The sequence below is a fragment of the Tursiops truncatus genome, chromosome 14, assembly GCF_011762595.2.
Source record: "Tursiops truncatus isolate mTurTru1 chromosome 14, mTurTru1.mat.Y, whole genome shotgun sequence".
Taxonomy (NCBI): Eukaryota; Metazoa; Chordata; class Mammalia; order Artiodactyla; family Delphinidae; genus Tursiops; species Tursiops truncatus.
In genome coordinates, this window is record NC_047047.1 from 25752319 (window position 1) to 25779412 (window position 27094).

Consider the following 27094-nt stretch of genomic DNA (forward strand, 5'->3'; position numbering starts at 1 on the left):
TAGGATAAAGAAATGCCGTGCGATTTCAAAACATCCCACAGTTGTTAGAAACCAGTCTCACACTCGTTTTCCCAAGCATGAAGGGAAACCCAGGTTTCTGTCTCCTGGGACACTCTGGGTCCCAAGCTCATTCATTTTCCTGCGGGCCTGTGCAACTGTCAAGGGCTCAGAGCAGGAATTCCGATCCCGGTGAATCGTGGATCTGCAGTCTTCTTTCAATGAAGCACTTCCATTCTCTAGAGCCATGTATTTTTCTCTCTTAACAATAAACTGTCCTTGAAGCTTGAAGTGCAGCACAAAAAATTATTTTCTTTCTTTCCAGCATAGACAGATTCACTCCATTAAGGTCAACTGAAACTCACTGGGTCAGGTGTTTGGAGCAGGCCAGAGTGCCAGGATGACCGAACCCTAAATATCAGATGCTGAACTTTTAGGCTCATGATTTGTTCTCTCCCTCCTTCCCTCCCTTTCTTTCATCCAGGTTCTTCAGCTCTAAGACAAAGGTCTAAATCCCCACCCCATCCCCCAAACCAAGAGTGCTGGATGGGAAGAGACAGAGGAGCTTCCTGGAGTTTGGGCTCCATTTCCTGGCTCTGGGGACTCACACTTGAGCATCCACCCACTCCTGAGTCACTTTACTTCCCTTCTTCATGACTAAGGCAGAGCTTGGTTAGGGGTCCTAGAAGCAGTTCCCGCCCTGGCATGTCAGAAGGAGCCAGTGAACACACAGGGAAGTCTGGCTGGTGAAGGATTCAAGAAGAAGAAAAGCAAAGACTTTTCTCACGTGAAAATGGCCAGTCTAGAGGGGAGCTCAGAGCAGGCACCAGTAGACACACGCTGAAATAAATGAACAACTGGATAGCAAAATCCACAAAAATGTAGACTTTATTTAAGAAGTCCTTGAGATATAAAGGAAGACAAAGGCAGGGTCCAAGGGTAATAGAAACCTAACCCCTGAGTGTCAGAGCACTCTAGGTGTAAAAGGAGATTGGAGTGGGGATGGGAAGGTGGGTGACTTGGTATTCTTCTGGCTTCAAAAAGTCAGACAGCCCAGATCACAGCTAGAACATCCTGGTACTGGTTATAGATTCTTTACAAAGGTGTTTACCTGTGGGAAAGAGAAAAACCAAAAGTTAATTTCACATTTTCAGGAGACTACACAATAGTCCATCCATAATGCATATGTAGCCAAGCCCATGAGTTTTTGTGAGGAAGGGAAAATAGGTATGGAAAGGAAATGTGACCTGCCCAGGGTCCTACAGTATCAAGTGGCAGAGTTGGATAGAATCCAGAAGTCTCATTTCCCTAGTTCTAGAATACCTTAGAGGAGGGAGTCAGCTGGAAAGCACATATTACAAGTCAAGTATTTAACAGTTATTGGCCCAAAATATTAGAGAACAGGGATTATGTTACTAACTTCTACAAGGCCCCACAGGCTTTGGAGTGTGAAATGCAATGTGAGGCACAATGCACAGGGCCCATACTGAAGTCTGAAGCAATAAAAGCACAAAAAAGGAAATCTACTAGAAAGCAGGAGTTAAGGTCTTCCCCACCCTCTTCATGAGCGCTTCTTGTTTGGTTACTTCTTCAGAAAAATCATCATTGACATCCAATACCAGCACTGGAATGTTCAGCAGAGCCTCAGAGCAGAGCCTATAAGAAGCATGAACATTTAGGGAACAGAAAAAAGATGGCAGGTTTCACATACTCACCAGTCTTAATAATTCAGAACAGATCTAAGGTCACATACCTTCTTAAGGAAATTTCATGTAAACAGTAGTTTAGAAAAAGAATTCCATAAAGTTGGCTGGGAAGATGAGGCTGAAATTCCTCTTTAGTCTTGAGACTGATACTGAAGGTCGGAGCCTCAAACATTTTAAATGGACACCACACCAAGCCTGAAGGGAGGAAAGGCTGAAACTAGGAATGTCAACTTAGTACATTGACAATTTCTCTACAGTTTTTCAGCCCTTTACCCTGAGCCAACTATGTCATCATAATCAATCACCACGGTCAGTCAGGGAATGTCAAAAAACAAAAGAGCTGGAGAAACAGAATCTAATCAAAAGTTTACTGGAATATATAGATTATATCCAATATTAAATTTCTGATTTGGATAATGCTTGACAATTCCAACCACTTCCAGCACATTCTGAACCTGCTTAAGGGGCTGCATGTTGAACTTCCTGTACTTTAATGACTGGCTGCAGGAAGGCAGGCCTCTGTCCACTGCTGCTCTCTTCTCCACTTACGGGGTTGTTTTGCGGACAAGCCAGGCTTCATGCTGAGCATGCAGCTGCTCAAGATACGCCAACTCAATTCCTTTCTCCTCTTCCCTGGCCCTCAGGTGTAGCCTCTTCAGACAAACCTGAAAGACAATCCCCAGGATCTGCTGAGCTCTTTGGTTATTTCAGCTGTTACAGAAGCTGGGGTGCTCTCAGACCCACTTGCCATGTCTATCCTGGGCACTAGCACTAAGACTTTGCTTCTGCGGCCTTGTTTTTTTATTCAATCACAGGTTAATAACAAACATCATCTACCCTGGGAACCTGGAATTAACCTTTTTTTCCTCCTCCCAGCCACATCCAGGAAGTCACCGAATTCTCTTTAATTTCTCTTCAGCTGGCTCTCACCTTGCCTCTCTCACCTCTGCCCTGGTCAGGCCTCATCATCTCTCACCTGGACTACGAGCAAGCGCCTTCTGGCTCCCTGCCTCCCGGAAGCGGTGAAGCATGTGGAAAGAGCACAGGCCCTAAAGTCTCAAAGTCCAGGGTTAAATTCCCGTCTTCACCAGGCAGCAGCGGGGCAAGCTTTGTGGGCTTCCATTTCCTCCCCCTTCATCAATCCCACGGGTTGCTGTGAAGATTTACAGAGGGAGCCCATCAAGTTCCTGGCAAATGCTGTCTTTCCTCCCAGTTTTCCTGCTCAGTCCACCCTTCCAGAGTATCGCAATATACAGTTGTCCCTCGGTATCTGTGGTAAGGGGGGGTTGGTTCCAGGACCCCCTGAGGATACAAATATCCAAGGCTGCTCAAGTCCCTTATGTGTATGAAATGACAGTGGGCTCTCCACATCAGTGGGGTCTGTGTCTGCAGATATGGAGGGTTGACTGTAACGGTATCACTCTCCTTGCTTAAAATACCTCACAGGGTCCTTATCGTCTTCAGCCCGGATTCAAGGAAGTATGAGGAACATCATATTTACCAAAGGGTAAGTAATTTGAAACATCTCTTTCATATCATATCAAACACTCACTCCGGGGCACAATGCAAATTCTGCATAGGTCAAAAGTAAAGAAGTAAAAAAAGTGAGGCTTGAGACGAACTCTCCATCCTCCACTCCTTCCAGAGTGTGCATAATTTCACTCTGATCAGAAAGTTTGAAGCACAATGGCTCAGGGAATGTCAGCTTCTCCTTTACTGGTCATACAAGGCCATTTCCAGAGTCTGGCCACCCCTCCTAACTCTCCACTTTCAACTTCCTTAGCTCCTTCCTCCCCTGGACCCATGGCTTCAGCCAGATTTGGCCTCCTGACTGCGGTACAGATCAAGCTCTTTCACATCTCAAAACTTTTGCTCTGAATGTTTGCTTTGCCTGAATTGCCTTCCTTCCTCTCTCTCCCTGGCAAATGCTTTATTATTCAATGTCATCTGTCCTGGGAAGAACAAGTAGATTAACTCACTGATTTAGGACTTCTCTCTTTCAAACATTTAAACTTTATTCCCAAATGTAAACTTTATCCCCAAACGTAGGGTACAATAGCCCTAAAGATGCAGAGTCTTTGCTGTTTCCCTCTTGTCCCATCTTTCCTCTAAGGAAAGAAAATCATATAAACACATTTCATTTATGATCTTATGTCCAACTTTTCAAACTGATTAACACAGATCTAACATGTTAATACTTTTAGCACTTACCCCTTTTCATCTCTTTCCCCTGAATTAAGAACTGCTCTAAACTTAGTTGAAGTCCTTGTCCTAGGGATTCTATAATCTAGTTAGATAACAAGTAAAACGACATACACAAAATAGCAAATCAAGTGCTGAACTGGGAGGTTTGGATCTTAAGTGTGGCGGTCAGATAAGGGAGGCAGCAGTTGGGCTTAGGCAGTCAGAGGCGCTTCCCGGAAGAGGCAGGGCTCTGCCTTTATCTCTGGTACCAGCTTACTCAGCACCACTCTGCGAGCCAGGTGCTACGCTAGGCCCTGGACAAACACAGACCCCCAGTGGTATTTCAGCTGTATCAGGTGACAGAGGGAGGTCTGCACAGGGTGCTCTAAGGGCACAGTGACTGGGGGAGACCCAGGAGGCAGGCCAGAGTCCGTCTGGTTCAGGGCTGAGCGCAGGGCCTGGTAGAGCAGGTGGTCAATAAATATTTGTTGCACATACTCACTGAACATTTTCATTTCTGACCTAGACTATCTCTATTGGCCTTTTGCTCCTACTTGACTCTTTTCCATTTCTGCTTTCCTTGGCTCTGAACCTCCTCTTTCTCCTTCGGTCATCCTGCCCCTACTGGCATCCTCATCACTGACTGCTTCCAGACGTCTCCCCTTGTTCCCCTGCCTGCCCATCACACAGCTTTACACCACTGACTTCCTGATACCCAGTCTCCACCCCACTGATGACAGGTGTTAGTGACTTGTTGTATACTTTCAGAGAGATTCACGCATTTCACATTCTTAACCCCACCTTTAAAAAAAAAACCCATACATATAAAAGGTCTCCTACCACGCACTTAGTTCTTATTTTTCTTTACTTAACAATATGTCTTGAAGATTGTCACATGTCAGCATAGTACTTTCTAGTTCTTTTTCATGACTTCAGAATTGATCAGTGCATGGATGGAGCATAATCTATTCAACCGGTCCCTACTGATGACTACTGGGCTGTTTACAATAACTTGCTATTGTAAACAATGTTGCCTTGCACATGAACCATTTTGCCCATGTGGGAGCATATTTATGGAGTAAATTCCAAGGAGCATGATTAATAGGTCAAAAGTATGTGCACTGCTGGTACAGGCTGCCAAGCTGCCTCCTTAGAGGCTGACCAATTCACATTCCTGCCAGCAAGGTAGCTTCAGGATTTCTAAATATAGCAAAGCTACCTAGTTTTCCTGAGAGAAAAATATTATCAGAATTAATGAAAATGCGTATTTTTTAGAATGTGGCTTTATGGTTTCAATTATACACAGGGCAGAGCAATTCTTTTTATAAAAGCTATAATTATTCATTCATTGCTGGCAGGCAAACATTGATGCTAAAGTCTCGCCTGCTAAACTGGGCTATCATTTCCCTTTGCACTGTTAATTTGCTTAATAGAGCAAACTTTTCTTCCCTCCAGAAGCCTAGGTAAACTTCTATTTTGAGCATTTGGCATAAGTGTTGCTTTACTGATATGGTTACAACAAGTTCTTTAAAAAAAAAAAAACCTGTGCAGACAGTGCTTTAGTCTGGTCCCTCTTTACCTCAGTCCTCATGGGGAGGACATACTGGATGTGAATAGGAAAGACAGTGCAGCTGGAAATGGCAGCTGCCCCTTCATTCCCCTGCCCGCTGCATCCTCACCGCCGGAAGAGCTGCTGTTCGGACTGCTTGAAGTCAGAGACAAATTGGACAGTGACTGCTAGTGGGTCTGGCCGCTGTGCTTCTCAAGCCCAGCATCCAGGTGCCACTTGTTCCCAGGCCTTTGCAGCACGCTGTGTCCAGACTGCAAACACGGCCTGGCTCTTGGAGGCACACTGGCCAGCTGCACTCTCTCTTCCCGATTCCATGGGGCACTGAGGCCCAGCCATTTCTCTTCTGATTTTTTACTGTTGGCTCGCTTGCTTTTTACAATTTAGGGGAGAGTAGGTGGGAAGGAGCAAAAGGCCCTACTTGAGCCCATCCCTCGAGCTCTAAACGTAGCATCTGCCAGGGGATTGAGCACTTGCACAGCTTTCTACACGGAGATGTTTTCACTTCTGTTCTGCTCTCTCTTAGATATAGTTCCCTTTGGGTCTCACAGAAGAGGTCAGTGGTGACTTCAGGGGAAGGATATCGACATTCCTGGTTCCTGGCTCTAATGCCATCAAAATAGCACCAAAATCCCCATTCAATATCAAAATGAATAAGCAATTTTTTTCTACCATCAAGTTGCAGTAATCCTTCAACCCTTATTCTACCCCAGCTGAAATACCCCAATTCGTCTCTCCAAAAAGATGTATCAGCCACACCATAAAAATAACAGTCACCACCACCACTGTCATCATCATTGTCTCTTCTCACAAAGTCATTCCAAGTACACAAAGAAGTGAGGAAGACGTTCTTCCTTCCCTTGCTGGGTCCCAGTGTCCCAGCAGGTTAGGTTAGGTTAGGTTAGGAACCAGGAAAAGGCTAGGTCAGTACTTTCAATTCTTCTCTTAATGCTTAGCCCCTCAATCTACTTCTGCTTTCAACTATCCATCCCATGAACTCCTACTGGAAACCTGTCACCTCTTCAAAATCCAACCACAATCTTCACTCAGTTCAAGTCCACAATGCTCTTGCTCATCCATGAGCCCTCCTGGGGGCCAGGATTTTCCTCTCACCCTGAACCCTACACTCAGCTACTTCAAACCATCCTTTTGGCAGGGGTCTCCTTTTCCCCTAATCACTGACACCAATCCCTGCCCCTACAGTACAGTCACCCTCATAATTGGCCTCTTCTATTCCTGCTCCCAGGCAATGAAGACTACTGTGCAAGAAGTCATAAATACGCAAGGCAGCTACTTTCAGCTTCATTATTTTCACAGAAGGTTCTCAGCCCTCTGGCTTCACTGCATCTCTAGCTAAGTTTCACTTTAAACCTGAGACTCTATTTACTTCCGTGTAATCTCTTTATTTCCTCCTATGATCTAGCTTCTGCCTCACAATCTTCAGAAGCTCCTGACACAAAGAGCCCCAATACCTGGTCCCTGTCACACCCAAGGCATTCAAACTGGTCAGGCCCTTCCATCCGGTCCTCTCGTCTCTGGCTCCTGTGAGCCTGTGCAACTGGGGCTCTCCCACCCATTTTCCGATCAGTCAATCTGCTCTCAGCCTTCCCCCTTCCACAAGACTCAGTCCTGTCTCTAAGAGCACGGCCTCTAGCCTGAAGGGAGCTTTCCCTCCTAAGATAATGTGGTATATCTGGCATTTGACTGTATGTCAGATATTTGTCTAAAAAGGTGAGAACAACACATCCCTCAAAAAATAACCCCTGCCTTGACTCCCACTCCAGAAGAGCCCTTAGAAATCACTAGCCTGAGACACTGGATTTGACAGCCAAGGACTCCTCTGGGGAAAGGTTTCCAGGGCCTGCGCACGGTCACTGCCTGTTGGCAGAGCTAAGGACCACTGCTGTCTCCAGAGACTCCAGTGCTGCTGCCATAACATCACCCTACTGTGTGCTGGGCTGGCTCCACGGTCCAAGTCAGAGGGTCATGGGATGCAACTTCCACAGTCCATCTTGCCTTACCAGTGGCACCCTTAAGGTTCAAAAGGAGACTATAAATTAGGATGGTATCAGGATGAGGTGAGGAAACACTTTTCCTCCTCCTGACATGCTATTCAGGAAACCACCAAGACCATCACAGACTCTGATGACCCAGTTAGAGGGAAGGAAAAGCTGAGGCAACTGGCTACAGGTTAGCTGATCAGAGGGTCGAACCTGCAGACCCTGGTGATAAACATAAAGCCCAATTTTCTCTGTGTGGTTGCTACAGCAAGAAGGACACTTTCTACGCACAGGCATTGGCTTTAGCACTCTGCTTCAGAAAGCCTGTGGGTGCTCACGCTAGGATGGGAGGCTACTCATCCATTGCTCTCCGTGCTCCAGGTAATACCCACAATCGACCTTCTCCAACTGGAAAATCAGGGGCTCAGAGAACATCACCTCTTAAGTTTCATATGGCCCTAAAGTCTAAGGCTTTAAATTCTGTGTTACCTGGGGAGCAGCCTGGAGGTAGATGAAGCCATGTAATCTGAGCCGGCTGGCAAACTCCTGCAGGAGAAAATAATGCCAGTCCTGATAGATATGCCATTCGATGTCACTGAGGGAACCATTTTCAAAAAGAGTCTTTGCAAAGATATACCTGATTGGAAATGTAAGTAGGATGGGGAGAGGGGAGGAGAATGGGAAAGGGAATGAAAGGCCAAAGAAAGAGAGAAGCAAAAAAAAAAAAAATCAATAACCAACTTGTTCCATGTCTGTCCAAACCACTTAACCTTTCTAGCTCCTCATCAATCTTTTTTTTCTTTTTCTTTTTTAACTGAAGTATAGTTGACACTTAACCTTTCTAGTTCCTCACCCATCTTTAAGAAATCTGAATTCTTCACCTATGTCTCTCCCTCCTTGCTCAACACTAAGATGAGAATAGAATTTAGACTTCAGAGGCCAAAATCACAGCTCTCTGGATGGATTAATCCACTGGAAGAAAAGGAACACTGAAAGAGAATATCATTGGTCGCTAACAATTTTCCCTGCTGGAAACCAGTCAAAACATATAGCAAATGGTGCATGTAAACTCAAACTTGCATGTAAGCTCAAACTTTTAAGATTTCCTTATTATTACTGCAAGTAAACCCCCAAACAAAAAGCCAATCTAGTATAAAGCACCCACCACTTTTAATTTAAGGACTCAAGCCTTCTGAGTCTCCAGGCTACTGAGCCAACTTTTTGCCTACTTGAGAAGTAGAGCAGGAACTGTATTTAAACGGTGTCACCTATGGAGCAGTAAATGTACTTCCTACTAACTGCAGTATTACCAAGAAAGCAGACTCTCCTCCAAAGCAAGCACATATAAGCTCTTGCTTCCTCCGCTTCTGAGCTTCTAATCCAGATACAAGAAAGCTAAATCTAAAAACCAAACTAGTTTTGCCCCTTGCTTACTTCCATAACTAAAGGAGGATCTGGTGAATAGGAAATAAGAGTTAACTAGAAACCATCATGTCAGGAGGGTCAGTTCTGCTTTCAAACCTCAGGCATCTTGATACAAAACACAATTTACATCCTGAACAATGAACTCCAGTTTCTAAGGCAACGCTCAGCAACTGGCTACTTCTGGGAAAATGAAATTCAGAATCCTTATCTATGAATGGCTCAGGGAAGTATACACCGCAAGGCTGCGAGTGTTGCAATAAGAGAATGGCTTGCAGAGTCACACTCCTGAGTCTGGCCTGGCTTCAAAATTCACTAGCTGTGTCACCAGGGGCAAGACATCAAACTCTCAGCCTGCTTCTTCCTCTGTACAAAGGTAACAGTTGAACGTAACTCACAGAGTTGTGAGGACTGTATGTAATACTTACAAGGTGCTTACAAGAGTGACTGGCACATAGTACTCAAGACACCTTAGCTGTCACTGTAACTACTTCATCATTAGGCTATGAAGGCACTAATTTGGGAGCTCCAGAAGTCAACTCTTCCAGTCTGGAATGGCTTAGCTAAAGCCTAGCTGAAGGCAACAAAGAAAAGAGGCGAATTTCTAATTCAGTATCTGAAAAATGTTTTCAGCTTCTTCACAGGTAACATGGAAATTAAGATCTTATAAAGAGAAAGTAAATATCTGTTAATAAGTCCTATAAAAGGGCCCTCGCCTTTTTTGAAGATGAGCACTTCTTTATTTCTCCAGAGCTGGTGGTGAAGGGGCAAGAGGGCATAGAAGGCTGTGGTGCTGACTGCTGAGGGGAGGGAACCCTGCAGCCCGAATGCAGGGGCTGCAGGGAAGAACCAGCTTAAGGACCTAGGCATAAAGGTCCCTGCTCTAAAACCACATGCTATTATTTTCTTTCAACTCAAACAGAAAAGATTTAGATTTCTCCCTCCCTGTCATCCACTCTCCCAAACAAGCCATGTTCCTCCTTTGGAACACATATAACACACATAAGCACACGTGCAGTCTCAAAGTTCCCTGTTAGACTAAGGTCACCGTGAAGGCAAGGACTGGGTCTGCTCTGCTTACTGCTGCTGTCCAGTGCCTAAACATAGGCGGCATTCAACAAATCTGTGCTGAGCAAATGAATAAATGGATAAATGTTTAAAGGAGTGGAAGTTCCAAGGTTTTGTACCTTCTAAACAAAGTATTCTATTTCTAAGGGGTCTCTCACATGTCTATCTCACTAAAGGGCTGCAAATCAAAAGACTGATGGTAGGGACTTCCCTGGCGGTCCAGTGGTTAAGACTCAGAGCTTCCACTGCAGGGGACACGGGTTCGATCCCTGGTCAGGGAATTAAGATCCCACATGCTGCACAGCGAGGCCAAAAAAAAAAAAGATGGTGAATGTTTCCAAGCAGGTAGTAATATGTAATGCATCTTCCTAATTCAAGAGGCATGGCTTGGGAGAGGGGAAAGGAAAATAGGTAGTAGGATATCCAACAGTTGAAAAAGAACTAAAATCTATAGCCCAACCATTTATAATTCACATATTTCGCTTTTATAAAGAGTAGGCTCTCTCTTGGGGTCCACAGAGAAGGAATGCCTAGTCTATAGGGTTTGTTTTACGTATCTTGAATGATTTTTAAGTAATGTCTAAAAAAAAAAAATCACAATACATTTACAAATGTATTCTTATTTTTTTCCCTCCAGGAGGCTTTATGGGAGCACTAAGGAGCAGAGCTAGTTTTTCTAATTTGGAATTAAATGGGTAACCAATCTAGTGTTTTCAGAAGTGAGTGGACAATAAAAATGCAACATTTTCCATTTTGATAACTCAAGGGGCTTAAGATAGACCATCATGCCACCATTTCACACTGACAGAGGTCATTCATAACCTTCAGATAAAAAACCCTCAGTGATGTCCAGATTAAGGCACCCTCACTTCATCTTCAAATGGCTTATACACAAGTCACAGACTGGTTTTGTGGCAGAACCAGGAATTCCAGAGCATAGATGGACTAGCTCCTCTAGAACAGACGGGCTGAATTCCCAAGCTATCTGCGAGCTTTCATTAAAAGTGACTCCTCATCTCACTCCCTCAGGTGGTCAGGATGATGCTCTTCGTCTGACCTGTAAGAGATTGGATGTCTCTTACAGATTCTGGCCAACAATAAGCCCTGCCACACAACAAAGGGTCAAAAAAGGTTAAATCCAAGATAGAAGCCAATTTTACAAGTCTGCTATTTCTACTCAGAAATCCTTTCTTGAAGAATTTAAAAAAAGGATAAATTTATTTCTCCTATCATTTTAGGAACACATTTTAATTCCGACTGCTTTTTTCTCCCAGGTGATAACCAACCACTGATTCATTTGGTTTCCTAGAACATATGCTGCTACTTAAGTGTCTATTCTGTGCCTTTTAGCATGTAATGGTTATACTAGGTAGCTACCCGCCTGCTTCTATGCTAGAAAAGAATAAGGAAACATAATCAGTGCCAATGTGAGAAATTAAATGCATTCAGATTATGAAAAACACAGTCTCCTTTCTTGACATATATGGTAACTGTGAAATTATAAGTCTGAACAAATCTGTATAGTGTTGTCTTTAAAAAGACAATTTTTTCAAGTATCATTTTCAATGACAAGAGCAGTGCAGAGTCTGAGCAAGAGGAGAAAACATGCAGCGCTAAGCACAGAGCTTGTGACTGCTGGAGGGCTCAGGGTCTTACCTGTCGCTGTATACAGACCTCTCAAAGATCTGTACTGCCTGCTTGGCCTCTAAGAGTTTCTCAGGGAAGGGCTCCAACTGTACTTTCAGGCGGCTCATAAAAGAAAATGTCTGGAATGTGTAGCACCATCGTGCTGGTTCCTGGTACATCATATCCAGCAAGTTTCCAAGACTGGGGGCAGTGCAAGCCTAGAGGTAAATTATGAAAGAGGAGAATTTCCTAGAAGGCATATTTACTTCACAGTGTTTACCGCCCTTCTACCCATCCGCCCACAAGTGTAATAATCAATGAGAGATGCAATTACAAAAGTTTCCTTCCACTAAAAAGATATAATCACATCCCTCAGCTTAGTCAAAGCTACATAATCAAGGAAGAGATTTTCCTACCTTACTAGACAAGAATCTGACAGAGGGAGATGACATGCCACCTTCAGCATACCAAAGAACAGCAGAGGAAGAACCACCCATAGAATTAGCACATTCGCTGATTGGTGGGTTTGTGGAGCATGTTGGAGGAGGACTTAACAATCAACAACCATCTGAAACTCTACTTGGAATCAGATGTTTCCACCGTAACACTATGTTGCTTCTCTTTTGAGCTTCCATTTGTGGCTATTTCTTTCTAAAACTTCAACCCAGGCAAGAAAGTAACTGATTATTTGAAAATCCAACCAACCAAACCGAGTTCTCTCTCCCTTATAGCAAGGCTACAGTTTGTTAAACAAACAAATGAACAAACAAAAACAAACAAATCCCTCCTCCTTGATTCTAGACACTTTATGAAAGGCATGTGAAGACCCACTTACTCAGCAGGTGCAGGTGGGAACGTGTCTAAGATACTCAGGAACCCCGGATTCTTTCCTGGGCTCTGCCACTGACTCAACCCAAAAGTGAGTTTTGCGAAAAGCACTCTGATCTGCGTTCATTCAGTCACCATGAACTGAAGGCCTGTGTGGATAAGATGCTACGTGAGCTAGGTGCTGTAAGGGGTACAGAAACAAAACTAAGATTTATCTCAATGTTCACTGTGCTATGTTATCTCATTTAATCTTCAAAACAGCATCATGAGGTAGGTACTACTGTTATGCCCATTTTCTTGAGGAGAACATCCACTCAGAAAGGTTAAGGAACTTACTTGTCCAAAGTTTCATGGTAAGTGTTGAATGGGGACTCAAACCTGGCTTCCTCTAACTTCTTCATTCTAATATTTCTCCATATAAAGGCAAGCAAGACATGGTTCCCAAACTCAAGTAGCTCATAATGCATATGGAAAGGGGGTGACAAAGATATGGAGAGCTAGACTATAAAGCAGAACATACAACAAAGGGGTGATCACGGTATGGTAGAGGGAATCTGAGAAAGTTTCTGGAAAAAAGTGGCATTAAGCTGGGAAGTAAATGATACATAGAATCTCCACAGATGGAAATGGGGATTAAGAAGAAAGTATTTCAGGTAGAGACAAAAATACACGGGGTGGGGGGAAAGGTTAGACAACCACAAGTGGTCCAGTTTGGCTAAATATCACCCCTGGATTCCAAAGAGGGGTCCTACGCTTTGGAAGCCTTCAGCAGAGTATGTGTGTAGAGCAGAGTGGATCACAAAACAACTTCCCTGCTTTCAATTCTGCAACCCACAAACACAAACCAGCCTCACAAATGGCCCCTGGCCAAGAGCTGGAGGTTGAAGCAGGAGGACAAATTTGAATCTACTCGAGTCTCCGGTGGTGTCACTAGAGACTGGAGGCAGCCCATGGTTACAGCATAGCTCTGAGACTGCAGGGAAGCCTGCTGAGTGGAGTAGGGCACTGCGATGGCAGATGCACTAGGTTGACTGGGCGGGGATTCTACCAGCAGGCTTTGGGTTACCAAAGGGAGCCTGTTCCAGAATAAAAAACTGTACAGAGGCCTACACGATTTCTAAAGAACCTATTTCAGCTACAGAACGTATGCAAATATCCCTTCAAACATATACACAATAGAGGGACAATCACTGGATATAAAAATATCCAGCAATTCAAAAGGAGTGGACCCATCCGTGTGTTCAGGACAAGCAGCCTCTCAGGAGACAGAGCTATTGCCACAAACAGGAGAAAACAAAAAAATCTCAATGGGACTTGAGACTGCCACGTTGATGAGAACAGGCTATCATAAAAGAGGAACAACTGACTTTCCTGGCAGTCCAGTGGTTAAGACTCTGCACTTCCACTGCAGGGGGCATGGGTTTGATCCCTGGTCGGGGAACTAAGATCCCACATGCAGCGTGGCGTGGTCAGAAAACAAACAAAACGGAGCAATATGAAAAGAACATTCTTAGAGGAGAAAAACGCAATTGCCAAAACAAAACTCCCAATGAAGATAGTAACCAGCAGACGGTAAACTGCAGTAAACCTAACTAGTGAATATCACACAGAATATCAACTCAAGAAATTTCCCCTAAACTAAGAGAAAAAAAGCAGAAAATTATGAAAGAAATAAAAAGAAATACAGTTTAGGAGATCCAATATACATTGTTATACAGTGGTAGGGTATTTTTTGTTTTTTCTTTCTTTTCTCTGGAAAGATACATCAAGATGTAATGTCACTTGTGTCCTACCTGACAGCAGTGAATACAATTTTGTATCAAACAACTTTTCAAACAAAGGCTAAAATGATGTGCAACTTCACAGTACCCATATCTCAGACAAAGCTACCTAACCAAAGCAAACGATTTTCCTTCTCATGAGATAAAATTCCAGTATAGAATGGTGAAATGCCACGCCCAATAAAAAAAGAGATCAGAAGAGGAAGACCACTACTCATAAGGTCTCCTTCTCATCAAATTTCACCATCACTGAGAATCACTGTCTAGTAGAAACATGACATATCTCTAGGTATTTTAGAACAGAAAGGAAGTTTAAAACCATGCTACAACTAGGAGCTATAGTCAGGGGGAACTGATCAGATGAAAAAGAAGCCAAAATCAAAGAAAAAAATTGAAGAAAATCTCTGAAGATGTGAGACTTTCCACCAGAGAAACTCACTAAGTACCAGAAAGGATTTAATATAGATTTACATACACAGCTTTCACACACACACACACCCAGACCTAACCTAGCAAGATGTCAACAATTCATGAAAGCAAAACAAAACAAAAACTTAAGGAGGGGGAAAACATTAATTACTTATTAAAAAAAAAAGATCAGAGCCATATAACACTTCCCTACAACAGAAACTAAAGACATTTTAAGACAAGAAATCACTCAGAAATTATACCAACCACATTCTGAAAAAAAAATGCTCTAAAATATATTTCAACCAATTGGAAAATGAATCAAAATAAAGAATTAAGAAATGGGAAGAAGTAATAAGAAGACAGTGGTCAGTGAATGACCAGTAGAACAGTTAAGTATAAAGTAATTATTATGAATGTGGTGAAGAAGTTTACTGCCAATTTCTATAGTTAAAAGAGAAATTTCAGGGAATTTCCTGGTGGTCCAGTGGACTTGGTAGGACTTGGTACTTTCACTGCTGGTATCCAGGTTCAATCCCTGGTCAGGAAACTAAGATCCCACAAGCCTTGTGGCATGGCCAGAAAAAAAAAAAAAAAGAGAGAGAGAGAGAGAGAGAGAGAGAAATGTCACTACGTAGAAACATTCTGGATCTATAAAGCTATAGATTTCTATACCTGGGGGATGGAGTCTGGAGAAGAAAGTAATAAAAAAAAGTAGTAAAATTTATTTTTTTCTTTCATAGAGACCCCATTAACATTGATAAATAGGTTTAAACATTTATATTTATATATATATTTTATTGAAGTATAGTTGTTTTACGTTATATTAGTTTCAGGTGTACAGCATAATGATTCTGTATTTTTGCAATTTATACTCCATTATAGTTTATTACAAGATAATGGCTATAATTCTCTGTGCTGTACAGTATACCCTTGTTGCCTCATCTATTTTATACATGGTAGTTTATACCTGTTAATCCTACATCCCTAATTTGTTCCTCCCCCTTCCCTCTCTCCTTTGGTAACCACAAGTTTGTTTTCTATATCTGTGAGTCTTAAACATGTATATTTTTAATTTAAACGTTTCCACTAGTAGAGTAAAAATAGTAAAATTTCCATACGAATGAAGGGGAGATAAATGAAAGAAATATTCAAATACAGCAAAAAGGAAAAAAAGGAGATGAAAGCACAAAATAAGGTGGCAGGAATAAATTAAACATAATCATGATAAAAGAGAAAAATTCCCAGGAAAGGCAAACCCTAAGATTGGGTAAAAGCTAAAAATCCCGTTCATAAGTGGAACGCCTAAAACAAGATGACATACATTAGCTGAAAGTAGAGGGGCAGCAAAATCCACCAGGTAGATGCAAATAAAACGAATGCAGATGTGGCAAAGCTGTATTAAGAAAAAAAAAGCACTGGGACTTCCCTGGTGGTCCAGTGGTTAAGACGCCACGTTCCCAATGCAGGGGGCCCGGGTTCGATCCCTGGTCATGGAACTAGATACCGCATGCCACCAATAAGAGCCCACATGCCAAATAAATTAATTTAATTAATTTTTTTAAAAAGCATTAAATTCTACAAGACTAGTAAAGCAATAAAGACGCCACAAAAAAGTCATGAACCTTTTTACATGGAATAATAAAGCACTGAAATACAAAAATATAAAGTCAATTAAAACTGCAAGGAGAAATAGACAAAACACAATAAAAGAACAAAACTTTAGTACACTTCTCTCAGAATTTAATAAAAACAGTAGACTCTCAGAATAAGAATTTGGAGGATAAGACTCTTAATCATTATTTTTTCCCACATATCTGAAACTGGGATACATCTTATAATGCTTACTAAACGTAATAGACATTTTAATTATTCCTTAGAAGTGTCACTAAATTGATAATGTCTTATAATCAATGACATCTTGGAATTTATAAAATATGTCACATCAAACTACATATACCTTACAGATAATACATATTCTTCTTAAAAGTCCATGGCACACTTATCAAAATTGATCATAGATAGTCAATGAAGAAAATCTCAGTAAGTTTCCTCAGTGAGAAACTGGATAAGCCACATTGATCATAACAAAATAAACTCAGAATTAACAAAATAATAAACATACAAAATCTACTCAGAATATGCAAAACACTAAAAATAAATCTTAGGCAAAAAATAAATTAAAACTACAATTACAAACTCTTCAGAAATTTCAGTTAAATTCTCATATGTCAAAATCTAGAAGACAGGGCCAAAGCTTATCCCATGAAAAAAATTTCCTGTTGCAAATGCTTTTATTATTAAGGCAGAAAAAAGGGAAAAATACACAAATTAATCATTCACACTAAAGAGCTTTAAAAATGCAAAGAAATTCTGAGAAATAAATAAATTTAAAAGCAAAAATTAATGAATTAGAATGCAAGCCCCAATAGAATTAAAAATTAAAATCCATTAATTGGGTCTTTTAAAAAAGGACAAATAAATAGACAATCATCTATCAAACCTATTCCTCCCAAAATATTCACACAGATAAGCAACATCAGACAAAATATACAAAAACTCTTGATACAGAAGAATTTAAAGTATAAAAGAATACATGTAATAATTTTACATTATTAAATTTGAAAATCTCAATAAAAGGGCAATTTTCTAGAAAACAAAATTATCAAAACTGATTAAAAACCCTGAATAATAACTGAGGAAGAAACAGTTGTCTAATAACTATTCCCCCCAAACAGCACTGAATCCATGTAATTTTAAAACTGATTTCTGTCATACCTTCAAGGAATAGATAATTTCTATGCTAAAAATAATACAAAGCTTCCAATTCACTTTCATAACCCTGATGGTAAAACCTGTCAAAAACTGTACACATAAATATAATACCAATTAAATTTATTAATACACACAAAATTCCAAACATATTAGCAAATTAATGCAACAGTACACCATGACCAAAAGGGTTTATTCTAGGAATGTGAGGATGACATCATTACCCAATCTATGACTAAAACTAAAAGGAAGAAAGAAAAATCCCACGGTTAACTCACTAGATGCTAAAAAAGGCTTTTGATGAAAACTCAACATCTGTTACTGATAAAAACAGTTAATATCCTAGTAATAGAAGTACCTCCTCCACATGGTCTATTGAAATGAATGACAAGCACAGATCTTAACAATGATACACTAGAGGTACTTTTGCTAAACACAGAAAACATAAAAGTGACTACCATCACTGCTATTATTCAATATTGTTCTGGAACTTCTATCCAACAAAAGAAAACAGAAATGAGGTTTGGATATTGGAAAACTCTTACAACTGATTAGAATTTAGAGAAAACTATTATTTTCTAAAATCTCAAGCAAATAAAGCAAAAAAAAAATTAATGTGAGAATTAAGTCACACAAGACATACAACAATCAACTGCTTTTCTTTCAAATAGCAATAACCAGTTTGAAACAGATGAAGGGAAGACAGATCCCAGTCACAATAACAACAAAATATATAATCACTCAGGAATAAACTAAACAAGACTATTACTGAGGATTCAGATAAAAACTTGGGGAAAATCAGACTCCTGTAGATTTTAAAGTCACACAAAGAATAAAACCTTAAAAGCAAGAGAAAAAAAACGAAGTGCCTGTTTTTATAATCTTGGCTTGTAAGAGGTCTTTTTAAACTTTCACGTCAAAGGCAGTAACTAAGAAGAAAACAATAGACTTGACCACATAAAAACTTAAAAGCATTATATTGCAAAATACATCATACAGAAAAGGAAAGAAAAGATGACAAACTGGTGAGAGTATCGACAATATATGACAGAGTTAAGATATATTTTTTAACATCTTTATTGGAGGATAATTGCTTTACAATGGTGTGTTAGTTTTGGCTTTATAACAAAGTTATACATATACATATATCCCCATAACTCTTCCCTCTTGAGTCTCCCTCCCTCCCTCCCACTCTCCCTATCCCACCCCTCTAGGTGGTCACAAAGCACAGAGCTGATCTCCCTGTGTTATGCGGCTGCTTCCCACTAGCTAGCTACTTTACATTTGGTAGTGTATATATGTCCATGACACTCTCTCACTTTGTCACAGCTTACTCTTCCCCCTCCCCATATCCTCAAGTCCATTCTCTAGTAGGTCTGCGTCTTTATTCCCGTCTTGCTCCTAGGTTCTTCATGACCTTCTTTTTTTCTTAGATTCCATATATATGTGTTAGCATACGGTATTTGTTTTTCTGTTTCTGACTTACTTCACTCTGTATGACAGACTCTAGGTCCATCCACCTCACTACAAATAACTCAATTTCGTTTCTTTTTATGGCTGAGTAAAAACTGTATATGTATATATGTGCCACATCTTCTTTATCCATTCATCTGTTGATGGACACTTAGGTTGCTTCCATGTCCTGGCTATTGTAAATAAAGCTGCAATGAACATTGTGGTACATGACTCTTTTTGAATTATGGTTTTCTCAGGGTATATGCCCAGTAGTGGGATTGCTGGGTCGTATGGTAGTTCTATTTTTAGTTTTTTAAGGAACCTCCAGACTGTTCTCCATAGTGGCTGTATCAATTTACATTCCCACCAACAGTGCAAGAGGGTTCCCCTTTCTCTACACCCTCTCCAGCATTTATTGTTTGTAGATTTTTTGATGATACCCATTCTGACCAGGTGTGATGATATCTCATTGTAGTCTTGATTTGCCTTTCTCTAATGATTAATGATGTTGAGCATTCTTTCATGTGTTTGTTGGCAATCTGTATATCTTCTTTGGAGAAATGTCTATTTAGGTCTTCTGCCCATTTTTGGACTGGGTTGTTTTTTATTTTGATATTGAGCTGCACGAGCTGCTTGTAAATTTTGGAGATTAATCCTTTGTCAGTTGCTTTATTTGCAAATATTTTCTCCCATTCTGAGGGTTGTCTTTTGGTCTTGTTTATGGTTTCCTTTGCTGTGCAAAAGCTTTTAAGTTTCATTAGGTCCCATTTGTTTATTTTTGTTTTTATTTCTATTTCTCTAGGAGGTGGGTCAAAAAGGATCTTGCTGTGATTTATGTCATAGTGTTCTGCCTATGTTTTCCTCTAAGAGTTTGATAGTTTCTGGCCTTACATTTAGGTCTTTAATACATTTGGAGTTTATTTTTATGTATAGTGTTAGGGAGTGTTCTAATTTCATACATTTATATGTATCTGTCCAATTTTCCCAGCACCACTTATTGAAGACACTGTCTTTTCTCCATTGTATATTCTTGCCTCCTTTATCAAAAATAAGGTGACCATATGTGCATGGGTTAATCTCTGGGCTTTCTATCCTGTTCCATTGATCTATATTTGTTTTTGTGCCAGTACCATACTGTCTTGATTACTGTAGCTCTGTAGTATAGTCTGAAGTCAGGGAGCCTGATTCCTCCAGGCCCGCTTTTATTTCTCAAGATTGCTTTGGCTATTCGGGGTCTTTTGTGTTTCCATACAAATTGTGAAATTTTTTGTTCTAGTTCTGTGAAAAATGCCATTGGTAGTTTGATAGGGAATGCACTGAATCTGTAGATTGCTTTGGGTAGTAGAGTCATTTTCACAATGTTGATTCTTCCAATCCAAGAACACGGTATATCTCTCCATCTATTTGTATCATCTTTAATTTCTTTCATCAGTGTCTTATAATTTTCTGCATATAGGTCTTTTGTCTCCTTAGGTAAGTTTACTCCTAGATATTTTATTCTTTTTGTTGCAATGGTAAGTGGAAGTGCTTTCTTTCACTTTCAGATTTTTCATCATTGGTGTATAGGAACGCAAGAGATTTCTGTGCATTAATTTTGTATCCTGCTACTTTATCAAATTCATTGATTAGCTCTAGTAGTTTTCTGGTAGCATCTTTAGGATTCTCTATGTGTAGTATCATGTCTCCTGCAAACAATGACAGCTTTACTTCTTCTTTTCCCATTTGGAGTCCTTTTATTTCTTTTTCTTCCCTGATTGCTGTGGCTAATACTTCCAAAACTATGTTGAATAAGAATGGTGAGAGTGGACAACCTTGTCTTGTTCCTGATCTTAGTGGAAATGGTTTCAGTTTTTCACCACTGAGGATGAGGTTGGCTGTGGGTTTGTCATATATGGCCTTTATTATGTTGAGGAAAGTTCCCTCTATGCCTACTTTCTGCAGGGTTTTTATCATGAATGGGTGTTGAATTTTGTCAAAAGCTTTCTCTGCATCTATTGAGATGATCATATGGTTTTTCTCCTTCAATTTGTTAATATGGTGTATCACGTAGATTGATTTGCATATATTGAAGAATCCTTGCATTCCTGGGATAAACCCCACTTGATCACGGTGTATGATCTTTTTAATGTGCTGTTGGATTCTGTTTGCTAGTATTTTGTTGAGGATTTTTGCATCTATGTTCATCAGTGATATTGGCCTGTAGTTTTCTTTCTTTGTGACATCCTTGTCTGGTTTTGGTATCAGGGTGATGGTGGCCTCGTAGAATGAGTTTGGGAGTGTTCCTCCCTCTGCTATATTTTGGAAGAGTTTGAGAAGGATAGGTGTTAGCTCTTCTCTAAATGTTTGATATAATTCGCCTGTGAAGCCATCTGGTCCTGGGTTTTTGTTTGTTGGAAGATTTTTAATCAGTTTTAATTTCAGTGCTTGTGATTGGTCTGTTCATATTTTCTATTTCTTCCTGGTTCAGTCTCAGCAGGTTGTGCATTTCTAAGAATTTGTCCATTTCTTCCAGGTTGTCTATTTTATTGGCATAGAGTTGCTTGTAGTAATCTCTCATGATCCTTTTGTATTTCTGCAGTGTCAGTTGTTACTTTTCCTTTTTCATTTCTAATTCTATTGATTTGAGTCTTCTCCCTTTTTTTCTTGATGAGTCTGGCTAATGGTTTATCAATTTTGTTTATCTTCTCAAAGAACCAGCTTTTAGTTTGATTGATCTTTGCTATCATTTCCTTCATTTCTTTTTCATTTATTTCTCATCTGATCTTTATGATTCCTTTCCTTCTGCTAACTTTGGGGTTCTTTTGTTCTTCTTTCTCTAATTGCTTTAGGTGTAAGGTTAGGTTGTTTATTTGAGATGTTTCTTGTTTCTTAGGGTAGGATTGTATTGCTATAAACTTCCCTCTTAGAACTGCTTTTGCTGCTTCCCATAGGTTTTGGGTCGTTGTGTTTTCGTTGTTTTCTGTTTCTACGTATTTTTTAATTTCCTCTTTGATTTCTTCAGTGATCTCTTGGTTATTAAGTAGTGTATTGTTTAGCCCCCATGTGTTTTTTTTTTTTTCGGTACGCGGGCCTCTCACTGTTGTGGCCTCTCCCGTTGCAGAGCACAGGCTCCAGATGCGCAGGCTCAGCAGCCATGGCTCACGGGCCCAACTGCTCCACGGCACGTGGGATCCTCCCAGACTGGGGCAAGAACCCGCGTCCCCTGCATCGCCAGGCAGACTCTCAACCACTGCGCCACCAGGGAAGCCTGTGTTTGTATTTTTTATAGATTTTTTCCTGTAATTGATGTCTATGATATTTAACATACGAGTTTTTATGAAGCCATTACAAAAACCTGCAGATCTCAATAGAGAAAAAAAAAAAAAGCAAGAGGTTTGAATAGGCATTTCACTAAAGAATACTAATAAATGGCCAATAAACATTAAAAAGTTCAATTCACTGGTAATCAAAGAAATGTAAAATAAAATAACACACCATTCATTTTCTTGCCTCTCAAATCAGAAAGGATGAAAAAAAAATAACACCCAGTGTTGCTGAAAATATGAGAAAAATAGTACAACTTTTCTGAAGGAAAATTTTATAAAATATAACAAAAGTCTCAACAAAACATGTTGTTTTTCGACATCAAATTCCAGTTCTAGATTACCCTGAAAATTAGTTATTAAAAAGAAAAAAGATATAGCAACAAAAATATTCATCATTGTGACATTGTTTATAATAGGGAGAAATTAGAAAACTAAGTATTCAAAATAAAAGACTGAATAACTAAATGATAGTACACCATATTATGCAGTATACAGCAACCATTAAAGTGACATTACCTTGTAAAGGTAAAAGGAAGAAGACCTTGGATATCAAGTGACACGCAAGTGACAATCACAATTTTTGTTTTAAAAGAGGAAATGTATATATGTTCTATACATTTATATAAGTGTATATAAATATATACATTTTCTCCTTTGTAGATAGAAATCTAAAAGGACAAAAATGTTAACTGTTTTACCACTGGATAATGGGATTATGGGAGTAATAGTTATCTAAGTTTTGACAAAATTTAGTGGTTTAAACAAAAAACATTCATTAAATCCATTTCTGTTGGAAATGAATTTGGGACACAGCTTAGCTGGGTGGTTCTGCCTCAAGGTTTTCCATGAGATTTCAGTCACGACATTGGCTGAGGCTACAGTCATCTGATGACCTGACTGGGGACTGAAGGATCTGCTTGCAAGACTCACTCACAAGGCTGCTGGCAGGAGGACTCAGCTCCTTGCTGCATGGGCCTCTTCACAGACAGGTATGCTGCATTATATGGCAGCTGGCAACACCAGAGCCAAATGATCAAAACAGAACAAAATGGAAGATACGATGTCTTTTATGACCTACCATAAAAAGTCACACACTGTTAAATTGCTACACTGTATTCATTAGAAGCAAGTCACTAAGTCCAGGTCACACTCAGGGGGAGAATTAAGGTCCACTTCTTGAAGGAAAGAGTATCAAACCATTTGTGGATATATTTTTTAAATCCCCAAAACAGGTGACCTGTGGCATACTCAGAAAAAGATAATTTATTTTCTAAATGGAAAAGTTAATTCACAAATACACACATGCATGCACACATATACATATAGACATATGGAGACAGTTTAAAAAACAAATATCCTCAATAAGTATTTTATTTGTCTGCCAAAAAAGGTAACACAATCCTAAGTTGGAATAACACATAAATGGCACCCAGAACAAGTTCTATGATATTCTATACCATTTAGACTACATCCAGAATGTCCTGTTCAGCTCTGAGTACCACTCTTACTAAAATCTAGGTGGAAAACTAACAAACTGGAGTACATCTCCTAGACAAAGTTACTTCAGCATGAGAAATAGTCTGGAGGAAAACGGTATTTGGTTTCAAAGAGAGAAGACTTCAGGGGGAGAAAAAGCAGGCAAATCATTGCCTTAGAAATGTACGAAGGGTTGCCATATGGAAAAGTTACAAGACTTCACAGGCAGAATTTGAACCAATGAGTCAGAGTCACAGGTATGCAAAGTGGCTCATACAAGAACTTTCTAACAATAGGTTGTAAAAACAAGAATGATGCACTCAGTGAATGTTCCCAGGACTGCAGGAGTCTGTGGAGACTGAGGCATGGTGCTGCTACTCCCTCAGCTACCTCTAGTGTTCACGTTCAAATTGGTTCTTCCCTACTCACACTGATGTGGCTGGTGGTTTGGTGCTCTCCCAAAGCAACATACCTGACACTAGGGCTTAAGCCACGAGGCATACATGGAATGTACAGTGCTTGGGATAGCATTGTACATAGTATGCACTTTATATAAATGTTAGCTATTATTTCTGCATTGACTCAAAATGTGACAAGATGCTCTCTAAGGTCCCTTTCAATTTCTAAGACTTCATCAATTAAGTTAAAATCATTATAATTAACTACTAATCCTTATGGTCAGTTTCAGTAATATACTTAAAGGTAGGAATGACAAAATTAATCTTCAAAGCCAGGATGGCCGGACATGCTTTGGGAAACCACAAAGAACAGAGACAGTCACTTACATAGACATGTAAAAACCAAGAAAATCAAAACTAAACATATTCAAACAAGTCATATCCTCTCTGGTGTACATGGTCGCTTTAGGCAATGAAGGTGCTGATATTTTAAAAAGGAGATTCCAACTGGACTACTTCACCTACTCAGAGCAAATTAGATTATTACAATTAGTTTATTCACCTATGCCTGCCAACTACCCACCACAACTGAAAACTTACGTTTTGGGTGCCAGCAGCCTGGACATTCTGCCATGTTGCTACAGGTTCTGTAGCTACGTGCCACTCTGGGTGAGTTTTCGTGAGTAACTTCACAAAGGTGGATTTTCCCACAGCTGCAATGCAAACAGCATGTATTGGGATGCATCTCAAATCAGGGTTGCAGGAGAAGGCTGCTATTAAACTCTGTCACAAATGCCCAACTCAAGGGAACAAGTACCAGTTTTTCCAATTTCAAAACTCAGCAGCCACATCACTGTCAGACTAACCAGTCACCATAATGAATGCAGGCAACAGGGAGGAAAAATACCCTTAAGATTTGATTTGTAATTTTAATGTCCCAACCTCTCAGAGGAAAAGAGTATTTAATAACAGTTAAAAATGGAATAGACTCTCAAAAGTAGATGAAATCAGCTACATGTGTTGTAAAGCTTGAATCGCACAGTCCTATTTATTCAGTGACAGTATAAAAATTACAAGTTTTTCAAGATAGAAAATGAAGACAATGACCCTCATTCATTCAACAAATCTAACCAATATTCAGGGAGTGCTATTATGTGCTCAGACTGTCCGGCACTGGAGGTACAATGGTAAACAAAACACAGGATGGATTTTGCCCTCACAGAGCTTGTACGAGAGACGGATACCAAATAAACACATGAGTAACTAATAACAAATTGTATTAAGTGCTAGGAAAGAAAAATGCAGGATGGCTCTAATGTAGCTCAGGAGATCAAGGAAGGTTCCTCTGAAAAATGTTACCTGAGGTGAGACCTGAAAGACAAGGACTGGTCAGGCCAAGAGTGGGGGAAAGGTTGGGAAAAGAGAAAAACGGCGTACAAGAAGACAGAAGAGGTATCTGTGGCCCTGAAGTGACAGTGTGGTCAAACGAGGGAGAAGAATGGCTCAAAATGAGTGTGGAGAGGCTGGTAGGCAGGCCAGGGCCAGGTCACATGGGGGGCCCTGTACCATGGTAAAAAGTTTGAATTCTATTCTAAGGGCAATGGGATATCAGTGATGATGGGTTTTAAGCAGGGAAATGACCATGTCATTTTTAAAAGACCAGCTCATTTTTAAAAGACCACTCCACCTGCTGTTGCACTGATGTAGAATTAGGCAGACCAGTTAGAAGATAACAGTAGCTTCAACCAAGGAGAGAGCAGAAGAGGTAGAAAGCAGTGATTGCTTTGAGAAATATTTTGGAGATGAAATTAACCTAGTACCACAACATTCAAGTTCTCTTTTCCCATTTACACCAACATCTAGCCCATACCTTCCTGAATTCCAGACTCACTATCTAAGAGCCCTCCAGACATTTCCACTTGGATGTCCTAGAAACAACTCAAAGTCAATATATTCCATAAATGAACTCATCATCTTCCCCACCAAACTGAGCTTTCTCCCATATCCCAACCGCAGGGTAAGACAGCACTATCCACTCAGTCAGGACTTCTTCCTTCTCTGCCAAACCTCAAGTGGCCACCAACTGCTTTTGAACCTGCCTTCTAAAATTTCCACATCTGTTCTTTTCTCTCTATTCCCACCTCCTGCTCAAGACCAGGCTTTCATTTCTTGCCTCTCCAACTCTGGCCTTGCCCTCTTCAATCCATCATTCATACTGCAGCCACACTGAACACAAAGTAACACTGCTTAAAATCCTCTGGCAGCTCCCTATTGCCTTCACAACAAAATTCAAACCCTTTAGCATGGCCTATAAAACACATCAAAATCTGGCCCCTGCATAGACCTCTCTGCCTCAGTTCACTTCAGGCATCCTGAGCTCCCAACGGACCAAACTCTTTGCAACTCTAATCATGCCATGCTGTCTGCTGCAAATGTGACTTTGCATATGCTTTCTCCTCACCTGGCCAACTCCTACTCAATCTTCAGATTCTGCTCAGATACACCTCCTGTGTGAAGGCTTTCTGGACCCTGATGCCTCTAAGTTGGATTAGCTCCTTTGTGCTTGGCCTGGCAATCTGGGTAAGACTCCATGACTGCCATTGTAATTCTGTTTCTCTAAGTAGAAGATGGGGTTCCTTCAGGGCAGGAACCAAAGCCCAGACTAATGACCTAGCTGAATGAATAAAACAAGTAATACATTATTAATTCCACTTCCCTACGAAACCCACATTTGTTGAAAATCAAAACATGAACCATAACAATGTACTTGGAGCTCAATCTCCCCTATGAGAGGTGATCTTTCTCAAGTGAGTTCTACCCTTAGGAGGAACCCAAATGGAAGGAAGAGAAGGAAGGGGGAGGCACCCTTCCAGTCAATTCTATCAGCCACTCATAGTTACTGATCAGGAGCAAAGAGACATCTCAGCAGAAGAGCCCACACATCCAATATCTGACATTTATTACACACCACTCCAACTCCTCTCTGAACACACAGGGTAAAGAACAAACACATAAATCTGTACATCTTGTACAGTCACACTCATCTCTCAGTCCCACCTCCACCCAACTCCTGTGTGCCTTTGCACATGTGCTCAGCCTCT

General features: G+C 40.4%; 1 protein-coding gene across 8 annotated transcripts in view; it reads right to left on the reverse strand.

Moving 5' to 3' along the window:
- Positions 1-867: 867 nt before the first annotated feature.
- DGUOK (deoxyguanosine kinase) overlaps positions 868-27094 on the reverse strand; it is a 35937-nt gene continuing 9710 nt past the window's right edge. Inside the window, exons 2-7 of one of the 8 annotated variants that reach the window (XR_002177712.3) lie at positions 24594-24706; positions 11601-11788; positions 7944-8091; positions 2253-2368; positions 1554-1898; positions 868-1108 (exon numbers count right to left, since the gene is read on the reverse strand). Coding sequence is in view for 4 of the 8 variants with exons in the window: in XM_019942115.3 (XP_019797674.1) it covers positions 1524-1653; positions 2253-2368; positions 7944-8091; positions 11601-11788; positions 24594-24706 (695 nt within the window). In the remaining 4 variants the exon portion in view is untranslated. Of the gene's footprint in view, positions 7486-7943; positions 8092-11600; positions 11789-24593; positions 24707-27094 lie in introns of all 8 variants that reach the window. The other 7 variants (XM_004316312.4, XR_002177713.3, XR_012325641.1 and 4 more) reach the window with 7 other exon arrangements.